Source organism: Loxodonta africana, chromosome 10, assembly GCF_030014295.1.
Source record: "Loxodonta africana isolate mLoxAfr1 chromosome 10, mLoxAfr1.hap2, whole genome shotgun sequence".
In the NCBI taxonomy this organism is placed as follows: Eukaryota; Metazoa; Chordata; class Mammalia; order Proboscidea; family Elephantidae; genus Loxodonta; species Loxodonta africana.
This window is the reverse complement of record NC_087351.1, coordinates 35079286-35099884: the sequence shown is the minus strand read 5'-3', so window position 1 is coordinate 35099884 and position 20599 is coordinate 35079286. Positions and strand designations below refer to the sequence as shown.

Sequence of the window (20599 nt, the reverse complement as noted above, 5' to 3'; positions counted from 1 at the left end):
AAGTTTATTAAGAAAAAGGGTCCTGTAGTTGGAGGGTTTGGTCTGGATACTGGCGCTCGAGTTCTGCTGTTTAAGGGCACGGTGCCCTGGAAAGCCCGGTCGGTCTCCGAATCCAGGAAAACGAGTTCTCCAACGGGGCCCCTGTTCCCGCCACGAGAACCGACACCGTCAGGGTCCTGTTTCCGCGGCTCAGCCGCCGGAGACCCGCCTAACAGAAGCGGCGAAGCCGGAGCTCTTTGTGGGAAGTGAGTTAAATCACCCTGGCGACGGGAGGGGGGCGATGCAACGCCCTTTCCGCCGGAAGTGGATGTCAGCGCCTCCACGTGCTGTCCCTCCCCCCGCCAGCCCAGTAGCCGCGGCTCCGCTGCTGCCATGGAGCCCACCGGCCTGGAGCAGATCCTACGAGAGCTACTACTGCCAGACACCGAGCGCATCCGCCGGGTACGGGGCAGGCGGGGCCGGGCCAGGACGAGCGGGTGGTGGCAGGGAAGGCCCGACTCTGACCTCCATCCTTCCCCCAGGCCACCGAGCAGCTCCAGATCGCTCTTCGGGACCCTACCGCCCTGCCCGCGCTCTGCGACCTGCTGGCTTCGGCGGCTGACCCCCAGGTGAGGCCCCTGCCCCTCCCTGCTGGGCTTCCCACACTGTGCCACTGGTCAGGCCCCAGCTCCCGCCCCTTGCGGCCCGCTCTGCACCTTCCTGCCGGACCCTCACTCCTGCTTCCTTGTCCTAGATCCGTCAGTTCGCGGCTGTGCTGACCCGCAGACAACTGAACACCCGCTGGCGGCGGCTGGCGGCGGAGCCTCGGGAGAGGTGGGCTGGGCCTTGGGAGGGGTGGGGCGGGGCTGATTTGTCTTCTGGGCAGGCTGAGTACTAGTCACCTGCTACTTGTATTCCAGCCTCAAGTCCCTGGTGTTGACGTCCCTGCAGAGAGAGACAGAGTAAGTACCTACCTCCCTCCTCTCTGGATCCTAACCAATTCCAGGCTGAGACCCTTTCTGGGTTTCTGCCTTCTCTTCCAGCGTCAGGCTGGGATTTTAGGGGCAACAACCTGAGTTCTAGACCGAGGGTGGAGCAAGAATTCTAAAGCTGTGTTGAAGACTAAAGTTCTTGAGAATGGGTTATGATGGTCTACCAAACCTGAGTCAGAAGAATGGAATGGAAATTCAATCTGAGACTGAGCTCACCAGATTAAACACGCCCTGAGTGCCTGAACTCCCTCCAACCCACTGTCTCTTGTGTCCCAATTTGACAAAGACCTTGTGCCCATATCTCCTGGGACTTTCTCTCCTGGCTGCCCCAGGGAAGCTGGGCCAGCACGTGCAGGGGAGGGTATTGAAGGGTGATGGTGGGGGGGTCTCTTCTGTTTGCAGGCACTCTGTGAGACTCAGCCTGGCCCAGCTCGCAGCCACCATTTTTCGGAAGGAAGGCCTGGAGGCCTGGCCTGAGCTCATGCAGCTTCTTCAGCACAGTACCCACAGCCCGCATGTCCCCGAGAGAGAGGTACCATTGCATGAATGGTGGGAGGGAAGAACTGAAAGCTGGATAAGCCGTGCCAACTTCTCCCTTCCACACCCTACTCTTGGACAGATGGGACTTTTGTTGCTGAGTGTGGTGGTGACCTCCCGGCCCGAAGCCTTCCGACCCCACCACCGGGAGCTTCTTCGCCTTCTGAATGAGACCCTTGGTGTGGTGGGCCATCCCGGGCTGCTCTTCTACTCCTTGCGCACTCTGACCGCCGTGACCCCCTACCTCGGCACTGATGATGTGGTGAGATGTGGGCCCTCTCCTTCCCCAGCTCCCCATTCTTGGGCTATCATGTCCTCACCCTTGCAGTCTGCAGAGCTACTTTATGTTCTTTCTCTGCCTTTTGTCCTTGTCTACTGAGAGGGGAGACTGTGGGTGGTTGGCCCTTGCTGGTGTACCTGGGTTCCTTCTCCTCAAGAGTTCAGGCTGTGAGGAAGCTTCCAGCTCTGGGGCCTGAGATTAGGTCGCACCATGGTTTCTGTGATTCAGCTCATCCTGTGTTCTCCAGCCTCTCGCGCGGATGTTAGTGCCCACGCTCATCGTGGCCGTGCAGACTCTCATCCCCATAGATGAGGTGAGGACAGGTGGGTGGGGCTCTGATGGAAGGAGAGTGAGGAGCACCCAGCCTGGTCCACCGAAGAAAAGCATGGTAATCCTGTGACTTCTGTGTGTCTGTCAGGCAAAGGCCTGTGAGGCCCTGGAGGCCCTGGATGAGCTACTGGAGTCAGAAGTGCCCATCATCAACCCCCACCTCTCTGAGGTCCTCACATTCTGCCTGGAGGTGAGACTGGGGTGGGCTTGCCTCTGCTGCATATTCTGGTAGGAGCTTGCCTGCCTGTCTCTGATTCTCCTTAGTCTCTGGGCAGGTGGCTGGAAACACAGCCCTGGGTGATGCAGTACGTGTGCGTATTCTCTGCTGCCTCACTTTCTTGGTCAAAGTCAAGAGCAAGGTGAGTGTTCTCTGATGTTCATCACCCCACCCCCATCTCCACTCTTAGTCTCACTTCCGGGGTTTTCTGTCTATCTCCGGGTATCTAAAGCACCATGGCTAAGATTTTCAAGCTTTGGCCTAGCCTCACCCCAGCTCCCAGCTGGGTGATTGGGAACCTCTTGCAGAACCCACGTGGCCTGGAAGGCAGGGTTTTTTAGTGTGATCCCATCTTGGGAGCAGATTCTTAGGGAACTTCTTCCATCTTCCCTTTTAAGGCCTTACTGAAGAACCGTTTGCTGCCACCCTTGCTGCATACCCTCTTCCCCATTATGGCTGCCGAGCCCCCCGTGGGTCAGTTGGATCCTGAGGACCAGGATTCGGAAGAGGAAGAGTTGGAGATTGGGTTGGTGGGAGAGACTCCGAAACACTTTGCTGTACAGGTGGGACCTAGGACAGGGCCAGGGTGTGGGGTGTTAGATTGCTGTGGGAAGTTGGGAATGCAGAGATGGAGTCAAGCAAAATCTCCCCATTCTTTCTCAGGTCGTGGACATGCTGGCACTACATCTGCCCCCCGAGAAGCTCTGTCCCCAGCTGGTAAGTGTGGCTCTGCCTTCTGACGCCCCCATCTTCAGGTGTGCCTAGCCCCTCCAGGCCGAGGGTGTTTTGGCTCTGGTAGGTGTGAAGGGCCTGTTGCTGCAGGAATGGTCAGGCTCTCGCTGGGGCTTCAGGAGAGTGCCATGTGTTCCCCTAGATGCCCATGCTAGAAGAGGCCTTGCAGAGCGAGAGCCCATACCAGCGCAAGGCTGGGCTCCTGGTACTGGCCGTGCTATCTGACGGAGCCGGCGACCACATCAGGCAGAGGTGTGTATTCCCCCACCCAGATGAGGAGGACCACACATCCCAGGGCAGTCTTGGTTTATACTTGTTCTAGCCTAATTATTAGCAGCATTCCCCTTACTCTCAAATGAGTCCTGATCTGGCAGATAAATTAGATGGTCACCTCAACTATAGGGGCCAGGGGTTGGCGCCCACCATCTGGTGACAAAGGAAGCTTTGGTTTTCCCAGGGGAAATGAGAACAGACCAGCCTGTGGCTCTCGGGTCCTACCTCCTCAGACTCCGTCTTCTTGTCTTATCCCCATCCAGACTGCTGCGCCCGGTGCTGCAGATTGTGTGCAAGGGCCTGGAGGACCCGTCCCAAGTTGTGCGCAATGCTGCGCTGTTCGCCCTGGGCCAGTTTTCAGAGAATTTGCAGGTCAGCCAGGCTGAACATGGGCAATGGCCACCTCAGTCCCCACCCATCCCCAGGACCAACTGTGCTGTCCCCAGCTTTCATCTCCTACTTACACATTCTTCCTAGCTTGGCACTCAAGCGTGTGCCCCATGGTTGAGTCTGACTCAGGCCTGCCTTTCTCCTTCCCCCAGCCTCATATCAGCAGCTATTCAGGAGAGGTGATGCCGCTGCTCCTTGCCTACCTGAAATCGGTGCCACTTGGGCACACTCACCACCTAGCCAAGGCCTGCTATGCCCTGGAGAATTTTGTGGAGAACTTAGGTAGAGATGCCAGGGGAAGTTGGGGCTGGGGGTGGGGGAGGGGCAGTGCCACACCTTTGGCTGAAAAGGGGCAGGGTGTCCCACTTGCTGAATCACTGCCTGCATTGGAGACAGGGTGGGTGGCATGGCAGGGGCCACAACAAGGTCAGCCTTGCAGGAGGTGTGGGCATCCATGAGGGAGGGGACCTGGGTTGGTAGTGAAAGGAGCACTGTTTTCCCATAGGGCCCAAGGTGCAGCCCTACCTTCCGGAGCTCATGGATTGTATGCTGCAGCCTCTGAGGAACGCCAGCAACCCCCGGGCCAAGGAGCTGGCTGTGAGCGCCCTGGGGGCCATTGGTGAGGAGAAGGAGGTGGGGGCACAGGGTTCGCCCGGAGAGCCTGGGCAGGTGGTCCCAGCCCCCCTCCAACACTGATTCTGTCCCTCCATCCTGCAGCCACGGCTGCCCAGGCTTCCCTGCTACCCTACTTCCCCGCTATCATGGAGCACCTGAGGGAATTCCTCGTGACAGGCCATGAGGACCTTCAGCCTGTGCAGATCCAGAGCCTGGGTGAGTAAGGGCTCCTCGGCGGGTCCTAGTGCCAGGGCAGGGGATGCTTAGCTGGTGTTCACAGAGTGCCCCCATGGCAGCATAGTTGTTATCTTTCCATCAAAGATTTTGTTCTCCAGCTGTATCTAGAAGCAGGGTGGAATTATTATTTTTTTTTTTCTTTGTGCTTTCGGTGAAAGTTTACAGAGCAAATTAGCTTCTCATTAAACAATTAATACACAAATTGTTTTGTGCCATTGGTTGCCAGCCCCACAATGTATCAACACTCTCCCTTTCTATATCCCGGGTTCACTGTTTGCATTTGTCCAGTTTTCCTGTCCCTTCCTGCCTTCTCATCTTTGCTTTTGGGCTGGTGTGCTCATTTAGTCTCATAAACATGGCTAAACTATGAAGCACGTTCCTCACCTGTGTTATTATTTGCTGTATAAACTTGTCTAATCTTTGGCTGAAGGGTGGACATTGGGAGTGACTTCAGTACTGAGTTAAAAGGGTGTCCGGGGGCATAGTCTCAAGATTTCTCCAGTCTCTGTCAAACCAGCAAGTCTAGTCTTTTTGTGAATTTGGATTTTGTTTTACATTTTTTTCCCCCCTCTGTTTGGGACCCTCTATTGTGATACCCGCCAGAGCAGTTGGCTTTGGTAGCCGGACACCATCTAGTTGTTCTGGGCTCAGTCTTGCAGAGGTTTGTGGTAGTTGTGCTCCATTAGTCCTTTGGACTGATTTTTCCCTTGTGTCTTTGCTTTTCTTCGTTCTCCTTGACTCCATTTGGGATGGGACCAGTAGGTGTATCTTAGATGACAGCTCCCAGGCTTTTAAGACCCCAGATGCTACTCACCACAGTCGGATGTAGAACATTTTGTTTATAAACTATGATATGCCAATTGAATTAGATGTCCCCCAAGACCCTGGTCCCAGCCCCCAGCCCTCAGCCAAGTAACTCGGTCCCTTGGGGAGTTTGGATGTGTCTGTGAAGCTTCTATGACTTTGCCTTGGTCAAATTGTGCCAACTTCCCCAGTATTGTGTACTGTCTTATCCTTCACCGAAGTTACCACTTATCTACTATCTAGTTGGTGATCTAGTTAGTGTTTTTCCCTTTTCACTCTTTTTGTCCGTCTTAACCATTAAAGATTGTATCTTTCTGTGTGTAAACTTTTTCTTGAGTTTTTATAATATTGGTTTCATACAGTATCTGTTCTTTTGTGATTGACTTATTTCACTTAGCATAATGCCCTCCAGATTCATCTGTGTTCTGAGGCGTTGCAGAGATTCATCATTGTTCTTTATGGTTGCGTAGTATTCCATTGTGTATATGTACTATAGTTTGTGTATCTATTCATCTGTTGACGGGCACTTAGGTTGTTTCCATTTTTTTGCTATTGTGAACAATGCTGCAACGATCATGGGTGTGCATATGTCTATTCATGTGACGGTTCTTATTTCTCTAAGATGTATTCCTAGGAGTGGGATTGCTGGATCATATGGTATTTCTATTTCTAGCTTTTTAAGGAAGTGCCATATCATTTTCCAAAATGATTGTACCACTTTGCATTCCCACCAGCAGAGCACAAGAGTTCCAGTCTCCCTGCAACTTTTCCAACATTTGTATTTTTTGATCTGTGCCAGCAACGTCAGGGGGAAATGGTATCTCATTATAGTTTTGATTTGCATTTCTCTAATGGCTAGTGACCGCGAGCATCCCCTTATGTGTCTGTAACCACCGGAATGTTTTCTTGGGTGAAGTGTCTGTTCGTATCCTTTGCCCATTTTTTAACTGGGTTGTCCTTTTGTTGTAGAGGTATTGGATTTTACTGTACATTTTAAAGATTAGCTCTTTGTCGGATGTGTTATAGCCAAACATTTTTTAGGGTGGAATTTCTGAATCCCCCCAGCTGCCATCTTTGGTCCCCAGGTCTTAGCCCGGCCCACCTTCAGCCCAGCTGCACACTCCAGTGTTAACCAAATCCTTGCCTCACAGAGACGCTGGGGGTACTGGCACGAGCAGTAGGGGAGCCCATGAGGCCCCTGGCTGAGGAATGCTGCCAGCTGGGGCTGGGCCTATGCGACCAGGTAGACGACCCTGATTTGCGGCGCTGCACGTGAGTGACCCCTGACTCCACTTCACATGCCCACCCGCTGGATCCACAGCCCCCGACCCAGGCCCTATTCTTCTGGTTCTGGACCATAGCCGGATTTCCCCAGGCTCCCCAACCCCGTCTGCTACAGCAGACAGAACGGCACAGCCTCCACCTGCCTCTTCCAGGTACAGCCTGTTTGCAGCCTTATCAGGGCTGATGGGGGAGGGCCTAGCCACCTACCTGCCACAAATCACCACCCTCATGCTGTTGTCACTGCGCTCCACCGAGGGCATTGTGGTGAGCCACAGGGTGGTTGGTATGGCTGGGTGGTTGGGCGGGGCCAGCCGGGGGTGGGGAGGTGGGCATGTCTCCTGAGCCCACCTGAGCCCGAGTCTCTCCTGTGCTTCCTGCATCCAGCCTCAGTACGACGGCAGCAGCTCCTTTCTCCTGTTTGATGATGAGAGTGATGGGGAGGAGGAAGAGGAAGAGCTTATGGACGAGGACGTGGAAGAGGAGGAGGACTCCGAGATCTCAGGGTGCGGAGGGGTGCCACACTGGTCAGAAGAAACAGGACTGTGATCTTGGACGAGGACCCAGTACCTGATGACCGCTGCCTCCCTCCCTTACTCATAGGTACAGTGTGGAGAATGCCTTCTTTGATGAGAAGGAAGATACTTGTGCTGCCCTGGGGGAGATCTCTGTGAACACCAGGTGAGCATCACCCCTTCTCTGGCCTTGGGAACCCACCTAGGAGCCCCTTCCCCATGGCTGTGTGTCTGTCCACAGCATGGCCTTCCTTCCCTACATGGAGAGTGCCTTTGAAGAAGTATTCAAACTGCTGGAGGTGAGTGGGCCAGTGGGCAGGGGTGGGTGGGGTCCGTGGGCTGGGACCCCTGCGTTCACCCTGCACACAGCAGGCACACCTGGCTCCCTCTCTCATCCCGCAGTGCCCTCACCTGAATGTGCGGAAAGCGGCACATGAGGCCCTGGGTCAGTTCTGCTGTGCGCTGCACAAGGCCTGTCAAAGCTGCCCCTCGGATCCCAACACTGCTGGTGAGAAGAGGAGGCTGGGCCCAGGCCGGGGGCTGTGGAAGCAGGTAGGGCAGGGCTGGCCAGGGCTTCAGCCAGTGATGTTCTCAGCTCTGCAGGCTGCCCTGGCCCGGGTGGTGCCATCTTACATGCAGGCGGTCAGTGGGGAGCAAGAGCGCCAGGTGGTGATGACCGTGCTGGAGGCCCTGACAGGTGTGCTGCGCAGCTGTGGGACCCTCGTGCTGCAGCCCCCAGGGCGCCTTGCTGAGCTCTGTGGTGTGCTCAAGGCTGTGATGCAGAGGAAGGTGAGTAGGGCAGGTGGGCTAAAGGAAAGGAGATATCCTGGCCCCAGGTGGAGGCATTCAGAGGCTTCAAGGCCAGCTCCCCCCAGTGGAAAGAAGCCAGGAGAGCTGGGCTGAGCTGAGCTACCTCTGCCCACAGATAGCCTGCCAGGTCACAGATGAGGAAGAAGAGGAGGAAGAGGACCAGGTGAGAGCTCTGGGTGAAAGCTGTGGGGACCAGGCAGCCAGGATAGTCTCTACGGGGGTGGGGCGGACAGTGCAGTTGGGCTTGGCCTTAGGGGAGTCAGAGCCGCTAAAAGAGACAGGTGAGAGCTCAGAATGACTTAACCCTGATCCCACTAAGCCAGTGGGAGTTCAGGGAAGGAAAGCAGTGTGGACTGGGGCCTCTGGGGAGGCTTCCTAGAGGTGGGGGTCCTGGACAGGCCTGCGGTGATGGGTAGGAGTGGGATGGCCAGAAGAAGCTGGGAGGTGAAAAAGCCCAGCCTGGGAGGACTGGGTCCTGTCAACCATGGGCAACAACCTAGGGGGCTACCCGTGGCCAGTGGTGGAGTGTGGTCAGGAGGTACTCAGCCATGGAGCTAGCCGTGGAGCTCAGCCCCCCAACCTGACTCCACAGGCTGAATACGACGCCATGTTGCTAGAGCACGCTGGAGAGGCCATCCCTGCCCTGGCGGCTGCAGCTGGGGGAGACACCTTTGCCCCCTTCTTTGCTGGCTTCTTGCCATTATTGCTGTGCAAGACAGTGAGTGCTCTGTCCACTGATTCTGAGCCCCATTCTGCCCCTGTGCCCAGTCCCCCTATGTTTGTCTGAGTCCCAGGCTGACTTGCACTCCTTACCCACCCTCGCCCCACCAGAAACAGGGCTGCACAGTAGCAGAGAAGTCTTTTGCAGTAGGGACGCTGGCGGAATCCATTCAGGGCCTGGGTACCGCCTCAGCTCAGTTTGTCTCTCGCCTGCTCCCTGTGCTGTTGAGCACTGCCCGGGAGGCAGACCATGAGGTGCGGAGCAATGCCATCTTCGGGCTGGGTGTGCTGGCAGAGCATGGGGGCCGCCCTGCTCAGGAGTATCCTCAGTTTGCAGGAGGGGCCCAGGTGGGTCTGCACTGCGGGCCCAGGGATAGCAGAGGTCTGCCTGTGTGTGCCCGTGTGTGTACTGCAGGCCCAGGGATGGGAGAGGTCTGGGTGTGTGTGCCCGTTCCTGCACTGTGAGCCCAGGGATGGGAGCAGTGTGCTTGTGTGGCTGTTTGTGTACTACAGGCCCAGGGATGGGAGAGGTCTGCTTGTGTGTACCTGTTTGTGTACTGTGGGCCTGGGGATGGACAGGCCTGCTTGTGTGTACCTGTTCGCATGCTGCGGGCCCAGGGATGGGAGAGGCCAGCTTGTGTGTACTCGTTCGTGTACTGCGGGCCCAGGGATGGAGAGGTCTGCCTGTGTTCCTGTTCCTGCACTATAAGCCCTGGGGATGGGAGCAGTGTGCCTGTGTGTGCCCATTTGTGTACTGCGGGCCTGGGGATGGAGAGGCCTGCCTGTGTGTGCCCATTTGTGTACTGCGGGCCCAGGGATGGAGAGGTCTGCTTATGTTCCAGTTCCTGCATTGTGGGCCCTGGGGATGGGAGCAGTGTGCCTGTGTGTGCCCGTTCGTGTACTGCGGGCCTGGGGATGGAGACGCCTGCCTGTGCGTGCCTGTTCCTTGACTGTGGGCCAGACACTTTCCCAAGCTCTTAGGGCTCCTGCTGCCCCTCTTAGCACGGGAGCGCCATGATCGTGTCCGTGACAACATCTGTGGGGCACTTGCCCGCCTGCTGATGGCCAGTCCCACACGGAACCCTGAGCCCCAGGTGAGGAACTGGGGCATTAGGCAGGGCCAGGAAGGAGGGGGCAGGGGGGCAGGGCACATGGGCCTGAGGCATCTGTGTGTCCAGGTGCTGGCCGCCCTGCTGCATGCCCTGCCACTGAAGGAGGACTTGGAGGAGTGGGTCACCATCGGGCACCTCTTCAGGTTTCTCTACCAGAGCAGCCCTAACCAGGTAACGCTGGTGCTGGGTGGCAGCAGCTTCCACAGGCCCTCACAGGAGCCCTGATGCTCTGGTCTCAATGAGAGGTAGAGCTGGCGGCAGTTGTAGCCGGCACTGAATGACAATTTAAGCTGTCATTAGACACTCCCCCGTATTCACTGTGTTCTCATTTGTCTGTCACCTGCAAGGGTTGGCAGCCAGCCCTGTAATGGGAGAGGAGGGCACAGAGCATTTTTCCTTAGGCAGGTGCCATCCTCTGGCCATTTCTACCATGTGGTCTGCCCCAGAAGTTGTAGTTTTCCTAGACCAGGGCTCTCTCAGTAGTCCATGGAGCACTGGGTACCTCTGGGCTACCCCGCCATATGTTTCAATCAGAGCTTTGTTCTCTGGATGAGATTTTGTCTGTACCAAGTAGCTAGTTTGGACTTCAGTCCCACAGTTCCTGTGTGTCCTGCTTTGTCTTGCCCCTTTAGAGATTAGTGTGTTGTTGGAGCTACTGGGTGTGTGGGCTTTTGTCTTGAGGCCATGACTTCAGTTACCTTTGGTCACACATCCCCTGTCCCTCCCAAGAAAACTATATTATCACCATGTCCCACCAGCCCTTCTCATGTTGTCTTGAAGCCTGTGAATCAGTATCAGGCTCAGGCAGCCCTAGTGGGAGACTCCGCCCCTCTGTGGTCTCTACCGCCCCAGTGCTGCCTTCCAGCCCGCCTGGGAGGGATCCCCTGTCTCTGGAGCCTCTGTTGCCTGGGAGGGATCCCCTGCCTCTGGAACCTCTGTCGCCTGGGAGGGATCCCCTGCCTCTGGAACCTCTGTCGCCTGGAAGGGATCCCCTGCCTCTGGAACCTCTGTCACCTGGGAGGGATCCTCTGCCTCTGGAGCCTCTGTCCCCACCCCCTGGCCCAGTCCTGAGGCTCAGGAGCGCTACGGCCCGAGTCCGCCATTCTTTCCTACAGGTTGTCGATGTGGCTCCAGAGCTCTTGCGTATCTGCAGCCTGGTTCTGGCTGACAGCAGGGTCCCAGCAGGTGAGAGTGGCAGGCAGGGCAGGGGCGGGTGGGAAGCAGCCGGGCCCAGAGGGCCTGGGAACAAGGGGCTAGGTGCCGGTCCTCCGAGACCTCTTCCTCTGCTTTCCCTACCCAGACGCCAAGGCCGCACTGCTGCTGCTCCTGACCTTCTTGGCCAAAGAGCACGCCGACAGCTTCCAGACAGCCTTGGGCTCACTTCCTGGCGACAAAGCTCAAGAGCTCCAGGCCACTCTGGGCCTCACCTAGACTGCGGGCTGTGGCCAGGCCAGAAGAACAGAGCGGCCCAGGCCTCAAGACCATGTCTTGGCCTAATTACAGTTCGCGCCTTACCAAAGATTCTGGGCCTCATGCCCACTGGGAGTCTCAGCCCTGTTTGCTGCATCCCTGGGGTTGGACTTGTTATGCTGTGGGACAACACAAATGGAGTGTCGACATCACACCATAATAAAGGCAGTCTTCTGCTTGCACAGTAGCTCTGAGGGCAGGAAGGATGGAGATACGCATTCAGGAAGGAGGCACGCAGCCCAGTGAGGCAGGACATGGTTTAATGCAGCTGGTTTCCTGGCAGCTTTGTAAATGGGCTCTAACCGCTGTGGAATCGGGGTCCCGGCTGGATCAAGAGGCGCCCATATGGCTTCTCTTGTTCCACATGAAGAATCCGCTGTGCTGAGAGCACTGGACAAGAGGGGAGGCAGGTGCACGGTCAGGGCACTCTGTCCCTGCCCCTACTTCAGTCGCTACAGCGGCCTCTGGCCTGTGTGTCCCCCACCCTACATGTGCACACACATACACGCACACACAAGTCACCACACTCACCCAGGAGCAGATAGAAAACCCGAGCAGCCGTCTTGCGGGGACTGAGAGGTGGCACCAGGCTGCTGAAGTCAGGCTCCCGGTTGGCCTGCAGCTCCAGTGCCACTGCCCTGTGGGGATCAAGAACCATTAGCTGAGACCGCAGCCCGGGTTCACCGCAGTGAGGTGCCCCCTCCCTGGTACCTGTGCACGGCCTCCGGCGAGAGCAGCTCAGGCTCCGGGGGCAGCTCCAAAGGCATCTCCACTGGCATCTCAGGGAGTTCAGGCACCACGGGCAATGCAAGGGCCTCTGGTTCCGCCTCAGGCCAGGCCCTAGGAGAACGTGGGAACCAGTAGAGAGGAGGGAGGATGGCACCCGGAGCAGCGACAAGGAGCATAACCATCCCAGCATTTCCCCACCTGCCCAGCGCTGCGGCCCCAAGTGCTCACAGCCTGGCTGCTTACCACCGCTCTTCGGGTGGGATGAGGCTAACGCGGGGCTTCTCCTCCTCAGCAGCTTCTAGGGAGATCTCTGTTGGGGGAGGGAGAAGTGCTGGGAGGTGGGGTTCTGCTTGGATCTGAGCAGTCAGGACCTTGGGGCCACCTGGTCTAACTGGAAGCCAGAGCGGTGAAGTGACTTGTTACAAGCACCAGGTGGGAGAGCTGAGAAGACCCCAATCGGGAGCTTCCTCATGTTACACCCACTGCCTTGTTCCAATAAACACAACGCCAGCAGACTGGAAATCAGCTTCCTGGGACAATACTCAATGGTGGTCTCCACTGCCCCTCTTCTCCAGGGCTTACCCTTCCCTCAGCCTTACCTGAAGGCAGCACGAGGGGACCACTGGGCTCCAGGGCCTCCCTCAGGACCTGGGGACGGGAGAGAGAGAACTAAGGCCCCAAATACCACAGAAGCACCTGGGTCTAAGCAGTCAGGGAGAGGCATCCTTGGCCCTGAACCAGCCTTGGCTCTGGAGCCCGGGCACATGCCCCCTTCCTGCTGTGCAGGACTGGGGCTTTGGGCCTCAGAAGGTCAAGGCCGGTGAGCTCCCTTCCATGGCTGGGAGCTCAGGCAGAGCAGAGCACAGGGTCTTCAGGAAGGAGTGAAGGGGCAGTTACCTCGATATCACTCGGAGCTTCGATCCTCCTTTCCACCTCAGCCGCTGCCTCCTCTTCAAGCTCCCAGAGCGGCCTGCGTCTGAGCACTCTTGGGGGCAGCTGGGCACAGCGGGTCCAGAAAGCCAGTAGTTCTGGGGGTAGCCTGCCAGCTGGGGATAAGGGACAGTGGGATCAGGGCTTGAGGGATGAGGAGCACCAGGGGGTGAGGAATATGGGTTCAGAGGGTCCTCAGTATCCAACCCCCATCACTCTTCTTACGGAGAGCTGGAGTTCGGAACAGGTCGGCTGGGGTCATGGTCATCCTCTCAGGAGGCTGCACCATGGGCTGTGGGGTGGGAGGCCAGAAACCCAGTTACGAGGGAACCACTTGTCCTCGCCCTCAATCCACCTCTTTGTCATTGTTCCAGGGGCCTGTGACCTACCACTTCTTTCAGGCTCACACCCTTGCTTGCACCACTCATGGCTAAAAGTAGGACTTTTTAATCTGGTGCCCATGGATGTGCTAGGCAAGGTCACTAAAAGAGCATGGAGAATTGTGGATGTGCAAACCCACATCACCTACACTTCTTGGGGGATGGGGCCAAGTTTTCCAAGGAATCCCCAGTGCTCCCCAGGCCTTCCCAGCCGCCCCCACCCCTCCACCCTCCACAGGCTGGCACTCACACATTCCCAACAGTGGGCTTTGGTTTGCAGCTGCTCCTGGAATTTCTCTCGGGAGATCTGAGTCTCCTTGTCCCAGAACAGTAGCTGGCGACGGCGGCGGCGAGCAGGTGGGCCCTCAGGAGGTGGGGGGGCTGGGGGTCTCTTCCGCTGAGTGGGGAGGGGAGAGGAGGCAGGGGCAAGGCTTACCCATTACTTCGTTACCTGTCATCCTGGTGGACTGCAAATGGCCCCAAGCGCCCACCCATACAGGTGCCCTGGGGCAGGGCCTCCATAGCGGCACAGCTCATAGGCTGCATGAGGGTGCCCCTTTGGGCAGGGGGTGAGTGGGTGCTGGATAAAACGAGGGAGTGGGAAAGGGTACCTCTCACTAATTTGCACAAAAGCCCCATGTAGGCTAGCAGTGGCCTGGGCTTGGGGAAGCACTTCTGGGAGGAGGGCAGAGAGGAGGAGGAGCTTGGAAGGGATGCTACTCACCTCTGGACTGGGTGGGGCCGGCAGACGCAGCACCAGGGGAGGGGTCACCTCTGCAACAACACCTTACGTCCCAGCTCTGTCCCACAAGCCCCTTCACCCTTGCAGCCACCCAGGCAAGAAGCTGGCAAGCCCTCCCTTAAGCAAGTTGGAACACAGGGCCAGCATCTGCAGCAGCTGTGCAGGTGCTCTGAGGAGAGCCTGGGCACAGAGGGCACTCACCGATGGGTAGAGCCGTGGGCTCCCAAGGCACCAGCTTCAGCTCCTCAGGGACCAGCAACTCGCCCGGAAGGGGCTCTACTGCCCTTTCCACCCTGAAAGGAAATGGACAAATCAGGGCACCCACCCACGGCACTGGCCCCCACTTGGCCCAGGGGTTCCTGCCCTTACCGTGCAGGAGCTGGAGGTGAGAGCCGGGGGACTATGATTTCACCCTCCAGGGCTCGGAGCTCCTCCTTGGACACTGCAGAGAGAGAAGCAGGGCTCGGGAGGAGAAGAGATTGGAGCACCGCCTAGTCCCAGGATGTCCATGCCAGAGGCTGACCTTCCAGTGCTAGGCGGGCCCTACGCTCCTCTAATAAGATCGCTTCATCTTCCTCAGCCAACAGCAGGTCAAGTTCTCGGCGGCTGACCTCAGGGAGCTCCCGTTCACCCTGTTGGGAGAAGAATAGCAAGGGGAGGTGACTTGATCCCATTTCTGAAAAAAAGCAAGTGGATCCAGGAGGGCCTGAAGCAGGCCACAGGGCCAGGAGGAAGCCCATTGGGTTTTCTAGCCCCGGGCAGGGAGTGCAGAATTGGAGAAGGCGGAACTGTGGGAACAGAGAGAAGTAGGTGCAGGAGCCTGGGTCACAGAAGCAGGACTTGGGCCACAGGCCCTGCAGGTGGGGAACCACTCACCTCTATCTGCAAGATTTGTATGGGCTCTGCCTCCAGGAGGGTGATGACCTCGGGAGAGGGCACAATACCCAGCATCCTTTCTGGAGGGTCAGGGGAGTCACATTAACCCTTTTGCTCCTTTCCAGGACCCCACACCCATACAATGAGGCAAAAGCACCAACTCTGGCATGAAGTCAACCTGTGTTCTAGTCAGGCTCATGACAGTCACAAGCGATCTGACCTTGGGTAGAGTGCTTAGCCACTGTTGGCCTCACTTTCCTCATCTGTAAGATGGGGATAAAAATTCTGACCTCATAAGACTCATCTAAGGCAGTGGTGAGTTTACACATATAAAGTGCCCCTCACAAGGCCTGACTTCAGGGACAGCTCAAAGATAGTCATTTCCTCAGCTCTTGGGCCTTCCTATGTCTCACAGAAAGAAGGTTCTCTGTGCTCACCTGGCTCCCTGAGCTCTGGAGGGACTTCAGGAGGGATCTCCTCAAGAACTCTCTCTGGGGTCACGGCCTCTAAGAGGCGTCGAATCTTTGGGAAGAGATTGGGGACAAAAGATAGGAATCAGCATCAGCCCCCTGCTTTTCTACTTCCACAACCTTAGATATTCAGATCAAACCAAAAAACCAAACTCACTGCCATCAAGTTGATTCCCACTTATAGCGACCCTATAGGGCAGGGTAGAACTGCCCCATAGGATTCCCAAGGAGTGGCTGGTGGATTTGAACTGCCAACCTTTTGGTTAGCAGCCAAGTTCTTAACCACTGCGCCACCAGGGCTCCATAGTTATTCAGACAGTGGACAGTGATACCCTTTTATGTCTAATTCTCATTGCATTAACATCAGCCTGCAGTGAGCCCACTCCCCATCTGGTTCCCTTTCCTCCCATCCACCACCACCCCCATCATCTAGCTTTTGTCAGTCCATCTATGCAAGAAGCACTGCACCCTTATGTCAAGTGTCATGGGGGACAGAGGTGAACAGAAAGATTTTTGACCTAGCAGAGAGACAGGTTTGTATATGACCCCTACAAGAGTCAAGGCAAAAGGTAAAACGTGGCTCTAAAAATGCCTGGAGTTCTGAAACAGCATTTGGTTCTGGCTGAGGGTGGGATAAAGGCGTGAAAAAGGGCAGCGTGTGAGCCAGGTCTGTAAGGACACAGAGGATGTAACTAATAGAACATGAGAGATGACCATTTGAGCTACGGGGAGAAAAAGAGAACGTGGGGCTGAGGGGCCAGACTGGTGTTTGGCAGCCAAGGACACCCAGAGGATTTGCCGAGAAGAGAGCTGTCTGGAGAGGGCTAGCTCTGGACCACGGCATGGAGAGCCCCAAATGCTATTATTGTTTACAGTGAGGAGCTATTGGAGGTGTGTTTGAAGGAAGCGGGTGACATCCAAGCTGTGGGGGTGTGGGGAATGGTTTGGAGGTGGATACGGGTAGAGAAGCCTCATGCAGAGAGATGATGAGGGCCTGGATTAGGGTCTCGGCAGCAGGAACAGTGTGGAGATGAGCAGGGACAGGAGCTCCCTCCTGGGGAGAGACCATCCTAGCAGGCTGGCCTGAATGGGTAAGTGCCTGAAACAGCCCACCATCTCCTGTGAGGGAGAGCTATGGCAGGCCCCCTCCCCTAACCCACTGCCAGACTGGCACAGGGACAGCCCTCCACTTCTGCATTGTCACTTCATGAGTTGAGGTGTTCCAGGGGACTGAGCCCTACCTGAGGGATCTCAAAGGGGCTGGGAAGTCTGGGTTCCACAGCCATCATCCCAAAAAAGGGGTCAGGAGCATCTTCCAGGGTCTCCATCATGGCCAGGCGGCTAGGCAGCAGCAGGCTGGGTCTGGGGGGAGGCAGTGGGCTGTGAAGGACTGAGGCTGAGAAGGGTGGAGGCCAATCGGGTGGGCATCCCACCAAAGGCTGGGTGGGCTCAGTCCCAGGGGGACACTCACAGTTCAGCCTCTGCCATATCAATGCGGATCTGCATCTGGGCACGATGCAGCCGCTCCAGGATGTGCTGGATGTCCTCTGGGGGCAGGAAGGGTCAGCGCCGGGAGCCAGGCAGCCCAGGGCCACTCCGCTCTGCCCCACCTCCCAGGCTTCCCGCCTTACCCACAAGGTACTGGCATTGTTGGCAGTAGACCCGGATCACGCCGATCTGAAGCTGGGCTGAGAGATAGAGGGAGAACCGGGGCCGCGGCAGGCCAGGCTGCGGGGGCTCCACTCGAACCAACACGTAATTGAGGATTTCCTCACTGGGGGAGGATTTCACGTAATGGAGGATTTCCTCGCTGCCCACCGCTGCGCCGAGGACCGGCCTCACAGTCTTGCCCACCCCAGCCATTCCCTGACCCATCCAGGCACCAGGCCTCTCCTCCCTTCTCTGGGCCTTACCAGGTCTTCACAACGTTCACCTTGAGGTATTCCCGCTTCACCAAGCGGCTGCCGCGCGTAGCTGCCAGCCTGGAGCCGGGTGGGGTGGAGGCAGCGTCAGGCTGAGATTCCCGGCGCCCCTCCTGGAGCGCCCCCAGCAGGCCCCGCGCTTACCAGATTGTGGCGAAGCAGCCTGTGTGGCGCTGAAGCACGTTGGGGTAGTAGAACATCTTCCCTCCGCGGCTTCACCCTTGTCTCCGCCACTCCTCCGTTTGGATCTCAATCCGAATTCTTTAGCCCTCGGGCTTTCCCAACACCGTCAGAGAGATGGATTTGGACAAGTGGCGTGCGGGGTGGCCCCAGAAAGCCAAATAAATGAACTGATGAACAATCTACGGATAAACAATTGAGATAAACAGATTCAATACGCATGTGTGGGACGCCCCTCTTCGTGAGACCTGAGTGGGTTCGCGCGCCGTATGGGTACTTAGAACTTACTTATTGGACCCTTCCGGATTGGGTTCCAGGCTGGAGATGCTGAGCTCCCAAAGGTTCAGCCCCAGCCCAGGTCCCAAGGGAGACCAGGTGTCCTCCGCAGTAGACCTTCCCAGCCTCTGGCGAGGTGCCGATTTCCTCCGTCTTTACACGCAGCGTGAGCACCTGCAGTCCCCGTCCTGGGTCGCCCCCTGCAGGACTAGATCCCACGGCAGGGAGTAAGCGCTCGGGTGCTTTGCATCTCGCTCCTTATTTGAGGGCGGAGACCCTCAGAACAGCCAATGGGGAACAGGAGTCGGGTTGGGCACGAAGCAGTCTGTCGGGGTTCGAGGCCACAGGGGTCTCCTGAGACAGCAGCGAACCAATCGGAAGAACCTGCGTGCTGCTGGGCCATTGTGAGGTGTCCTGTCCAATGGGCTCTCCTTCTCGCCTCTAGTAACAAGCATTTCTCCGAGGTGCTACTCCACTGACCAATGGGCGGAGAGCAAATCCCAGCCTCTCCCCCTCAGGGGACCTGGTAACAACAGCGGTTCACCAGCGGAGGTCGGGGTCATGTAGGGGGCAACCGCCCTGACCCGGTTCAAGGTGCCAAGATGTAAGGCGCCTGACCTGCGGTTAAACCCTGCCCTTCCCGCCAAATTCCATCAGTCAGTAATTGATTGGTCTGACTTTGTGCCCAGCCTATTGCCTGTGATGCTGGGGAGGTAGAAACGGTGTGAGGTGGATTCAGCCCGGCACAGGTCAATGAGGAAGTCAGATCACTTGTGAAGCAGTCAGAGAAATTGCCGGGTTGTAGGCATGCCCCATCTGGTCGTTCCAGTTGTAAATGTTCTCCTGGCTGGAATAGACTGTCCTCTGTTGGATTCAGGGCATAGTCATCCGCCTACAAAAGCCATTTATTTGTCACAAACATTCTTTGTGTGAAATTATGTTGTACGGTTGTACTGTGGTTACAAACCCTCACCATCCCCGTGCCTGCTGCCTCTGCACAGCCATTGCCTTGGCCTAGAATGCCCTTCCCCACTTTGACTCCAGACCTTCTGCCACTTTATTGCAGCTGAGCTGACACAATCTTGTTACAGCCTCCTTCCATCTGAGAGCTCTTGTTAGGGGGTCCTGGTTTTTTCAACCAATACCTGGCATCTAAAAAAAAAAAAAAAAGTATTCATCAAGTGAGCTTGCAGTTGCCCTAAATTTACCACCACAGAATGTTAAAGCTGAAAGGAATTTAGAAATCATCTAGTCCAAGCCCTGCCTTTTCAGAGGAAAAAACAGGCCCATACAGACCCTCCCAAACTACACAGCTCCTTAGTGAAAGCATGGTTGTGAACTTCACTCTCTGGACTCGTGTTCCCAGTCCCTCTTCCACTGTGCTTGGCTAGATTGGCTTCTATGTGATACTTGCAAATTGTTTTAATCACCATACATAAGTTGTCAATATTTTTAAGTGCTCAGTTTGAGGCAAAAAGATAAAAAAGTGAGGGCACCTGCCTTTAAGGTGCTTAGAAACTAGTTTAGGAGATAAGGGACACAGAGTAATTGATTCACTCGTTCGTCCACTCATTCCATAAGTATGTGCCAGGCACTCCTCTAGGTACTTGGGATACAGCAATGAATAAAACAAGTTTCTGTCCTTATGGAGTAGGAATGGAGAGATGATAAGCAAGTAGAGAAATAGAAATACGTCAGGTGGTGATCAGTGCTGTGAAGAAAAATGAGGCAGCATATGAGAGGAATAGTAAGTATTCAGATAAGGTGTTCATGTAAACCTTTTCTGAATATGTAACATTTTAACAGAGACCCAACTTAAGTGGGGGGACAAGTCTTGTGCCTTCTTGGGGGAAGAGTGTTTTAGACAGAAGAACCAGCAAGTGCAAAGGACATGAGGTAGAAATGTGCTTGGTAGGTTCAAGGAACCTGGAGCAAAGTGACTAGGGGAAAAATGGCAAGGGATGAGGTTAGAGAGGAGGATGAGAACCACATGACAAGGACCTTGGAGGCCATTGTAAGGATGTGGGCTTTTACCCTGAATTGGGAACCAATGGAAAGTTTTGAGTAGAGGTATGACATGACCAGATTTTATAGGTTAAGAAGATCTCTGCTTTATTGAGAATAGGCTGAAGGTGAAAAAGAGTGGAAGCAGGGAGTCTAATTAGGAAGTTAGATATAAGAGATGATGGTAGTGTCTTGGTCATCTAGTGCTGCTATAACAGAAGTACCACAAGTGGATTGCTTTAACAAAGAAATTTATTCTCTCACAGTCTAGTAGGCTACAAGCCCAAATTCAGGGAGTCAGCTCCAGGGGAAGGCTTTCTTCTCTCTGTCGGCTCTGGAGGAAGGTCCTTGTCATCAATCTTCCCTTGGTCTGGAAGCATCTCAGTGCAGGAGCCTCAGGTCCAAAGGATGAGATCCGCACCCGGTGCTCCTTTCTTGATGGTATAGGTTCCCACATCTCTCTGCTGGTTTCTCTTTTATATCTCAAAAGAGATTGACTTAAGACACTATCTAATCTTGTAGATCTCATCAATATAACTGCCTCTAATCCATCTCATTACAAAATAGTGATAGGATTTACAACACACAGGGAAATCACATCAGACGACAAAATGGTAGAAAATCATACAGTATTGGGAATCATGACCTAGCCAAGTTGACAGATATTTTTTGGGGACATTCAGTCCATGACAGGTGATTTGTTCCAAAGTGTTGGTGGTGGAAGCAGGGAGAAGTGGTCAGCTTCTGAATGTATTTTTAGAGAACAATGATAGATTTGCTGGTGGATTGGATGTAG

At 55.7% G+C, this 20599-nt stretch overlaps 2 protein-coding genes across 4 annotated transcripts; one reads left to right on the top strand and one right to left on the bottom strand.

The window, feature by feature from the left end:
- Window positions 1-137: 137 nt before the first annotated feature.
- On the top strand, window positions 138-12548 carry IPO4 (importin 4). Of its 2 annotated transcripts, XM_064292333.1 has the most exons (31): window positions 138-245; window positions 346-441; window positions 522-608; window positions 734-813; window positions 900-941; window positions 1374-1503; window positions 1591-1770; window positions 2036-2101; window positions 2207-2308; window positions 2394-2477; window positions 2734-2898; window positions 2999-3052; window positions 3210-3319; window positions 3604-3712; window positions 3883-4012; window positions 4236-4349; window positions 4448-4561; window positions 6538-6658; window positions 6823-6934; window positions 7055-7173; window positions 7271-7348; window positions 7424-7481; window positions 7585-7690; window positions 7778-7971; window positions 8108-8155; window positions 8585-8710; window positions 8824-9032; window positions 9674-9806; window positions 9891-9995; window positions 10940-11009; window positions 11125-12548. In XM_064292333.1, the coding sequence occupies exons 2-31, from the start codon at window positions 373-375 to the stop codon at window positions 11253-11255; spliced, it is 3246 nt and encodes a 1081-aa protein (XP_064148403.1). In that variant the 5' UTR covers window positions 138-245; window positions 346-372; the 3' UTR covers window positions 11256-12548. The 2 variants fall into 2 exon arrangements, with proteins under 2 accessions (XP_064148403.1, XP_064148404.1); XM_064292334.1 differs by lacking the exons at window positions 138-245; window positions 346-441; window positions 522-608; ... (1 more) ...; window positions 900-941; window positions 1374-1503 and having other exon boundaries at window positions 1657-1770; window positions 2017-2101.
- REC8 (REC8 meiotic recombination protein) lies at window positions 11573-20167 on the bottom strand. 2 transcript variants are annotated; one of them, XM_064292338.1, is made up of 22 exons: window positions 20068-20167; window positions 18846-18951; window positions 17812-18691; window positions 17488-17705; window positions 17335-17403; window positions 17053-17195; window positions 16893-16968; window positions 16663-16783; window positions 15389-15473; window positions 14952-15031; window positions 14599-14707; window positions 14445-14517; window positions 14277-14368; window positions 14058-14107; window positions 13584-13730; window positions 13179-13245; window positions 12921-13069; window positions 12623-12671; window positions 12267-12333; window positions 12006-12134; window positions 11826-11932; window positions 11573-11684 (listed from the first exon to the last, which is right to left on the bottom strand). In XM_064292338.1, the coding sequence occupies exons 4-22, from the start codon at window positions 17541-17543 to the stop codon at window positions 11593-11595; spliced, it is 1761 nt and encodes a 586-aa protein (XP_064148408.1). In that variant the 5' UTR covers window positions 17544-17705; window positions 17812-18691; window positions 18846-18951; window positions 20068-20167; the 3' UTR covers window positions 11573-11592. The 2 variants fall into 2 exon arrangements, with proteins under 2 accessions (XP_064148408.1, XP_064148406.1); XM_064292336.1 differs by having other exon boundaries at window positions 17812-18951.
- Window positions 20168-20599: the final 432 nt, after the last annotated feature.

Excerpts from the sequence above, each read along its gene's own strand:
- REC8 (XM_064292336.1), bottom strand. The coding sequence starts at position 17,543 with ATGTTCTACTACCCCAACGTGCTTCAGCGCCACACAGGCTGCTTCGCC. Across the intron at positions 13,246-13,583 it reads AAGCCCACTGTTGGGAATGT|CCCATGGTGCAGCCTCCTGA; the intron begins GTGAGTGCCAGC and ends CCCACCCCACAG. Across the intron at positions 12,672-12,920 it reads AAGCTCCGAGTGATATCGAG|GTCCTGAGGGAGGCCCTGGA; the intron begins GTAACTGCCCCT and ends TCCCGTCCCCAG.
- IPO4 (XM_064292333.1), top strand. The coding sequence starts at position 373 with ATGGAGCCCACCGGCCTGGAGCAGATCCTACGAGAGCTACTACTGCCA. Across the intron at positions 4,562-6,537 it reads TGTGCAGATCCAGAGCCTGG|AGACGCTGGGGGTACTGGCA; the intron begins GTGAGTAAGGGC and ends CTTGCCTCACAG. Across the intron at positions 6,935-7,054 it reads GCTCCACCGAGGGCATTGTG|CCTCAGTACGACGGCAGCAG; the intron begins GTGAGCCACAGG and ends TCCTGCATCCAG.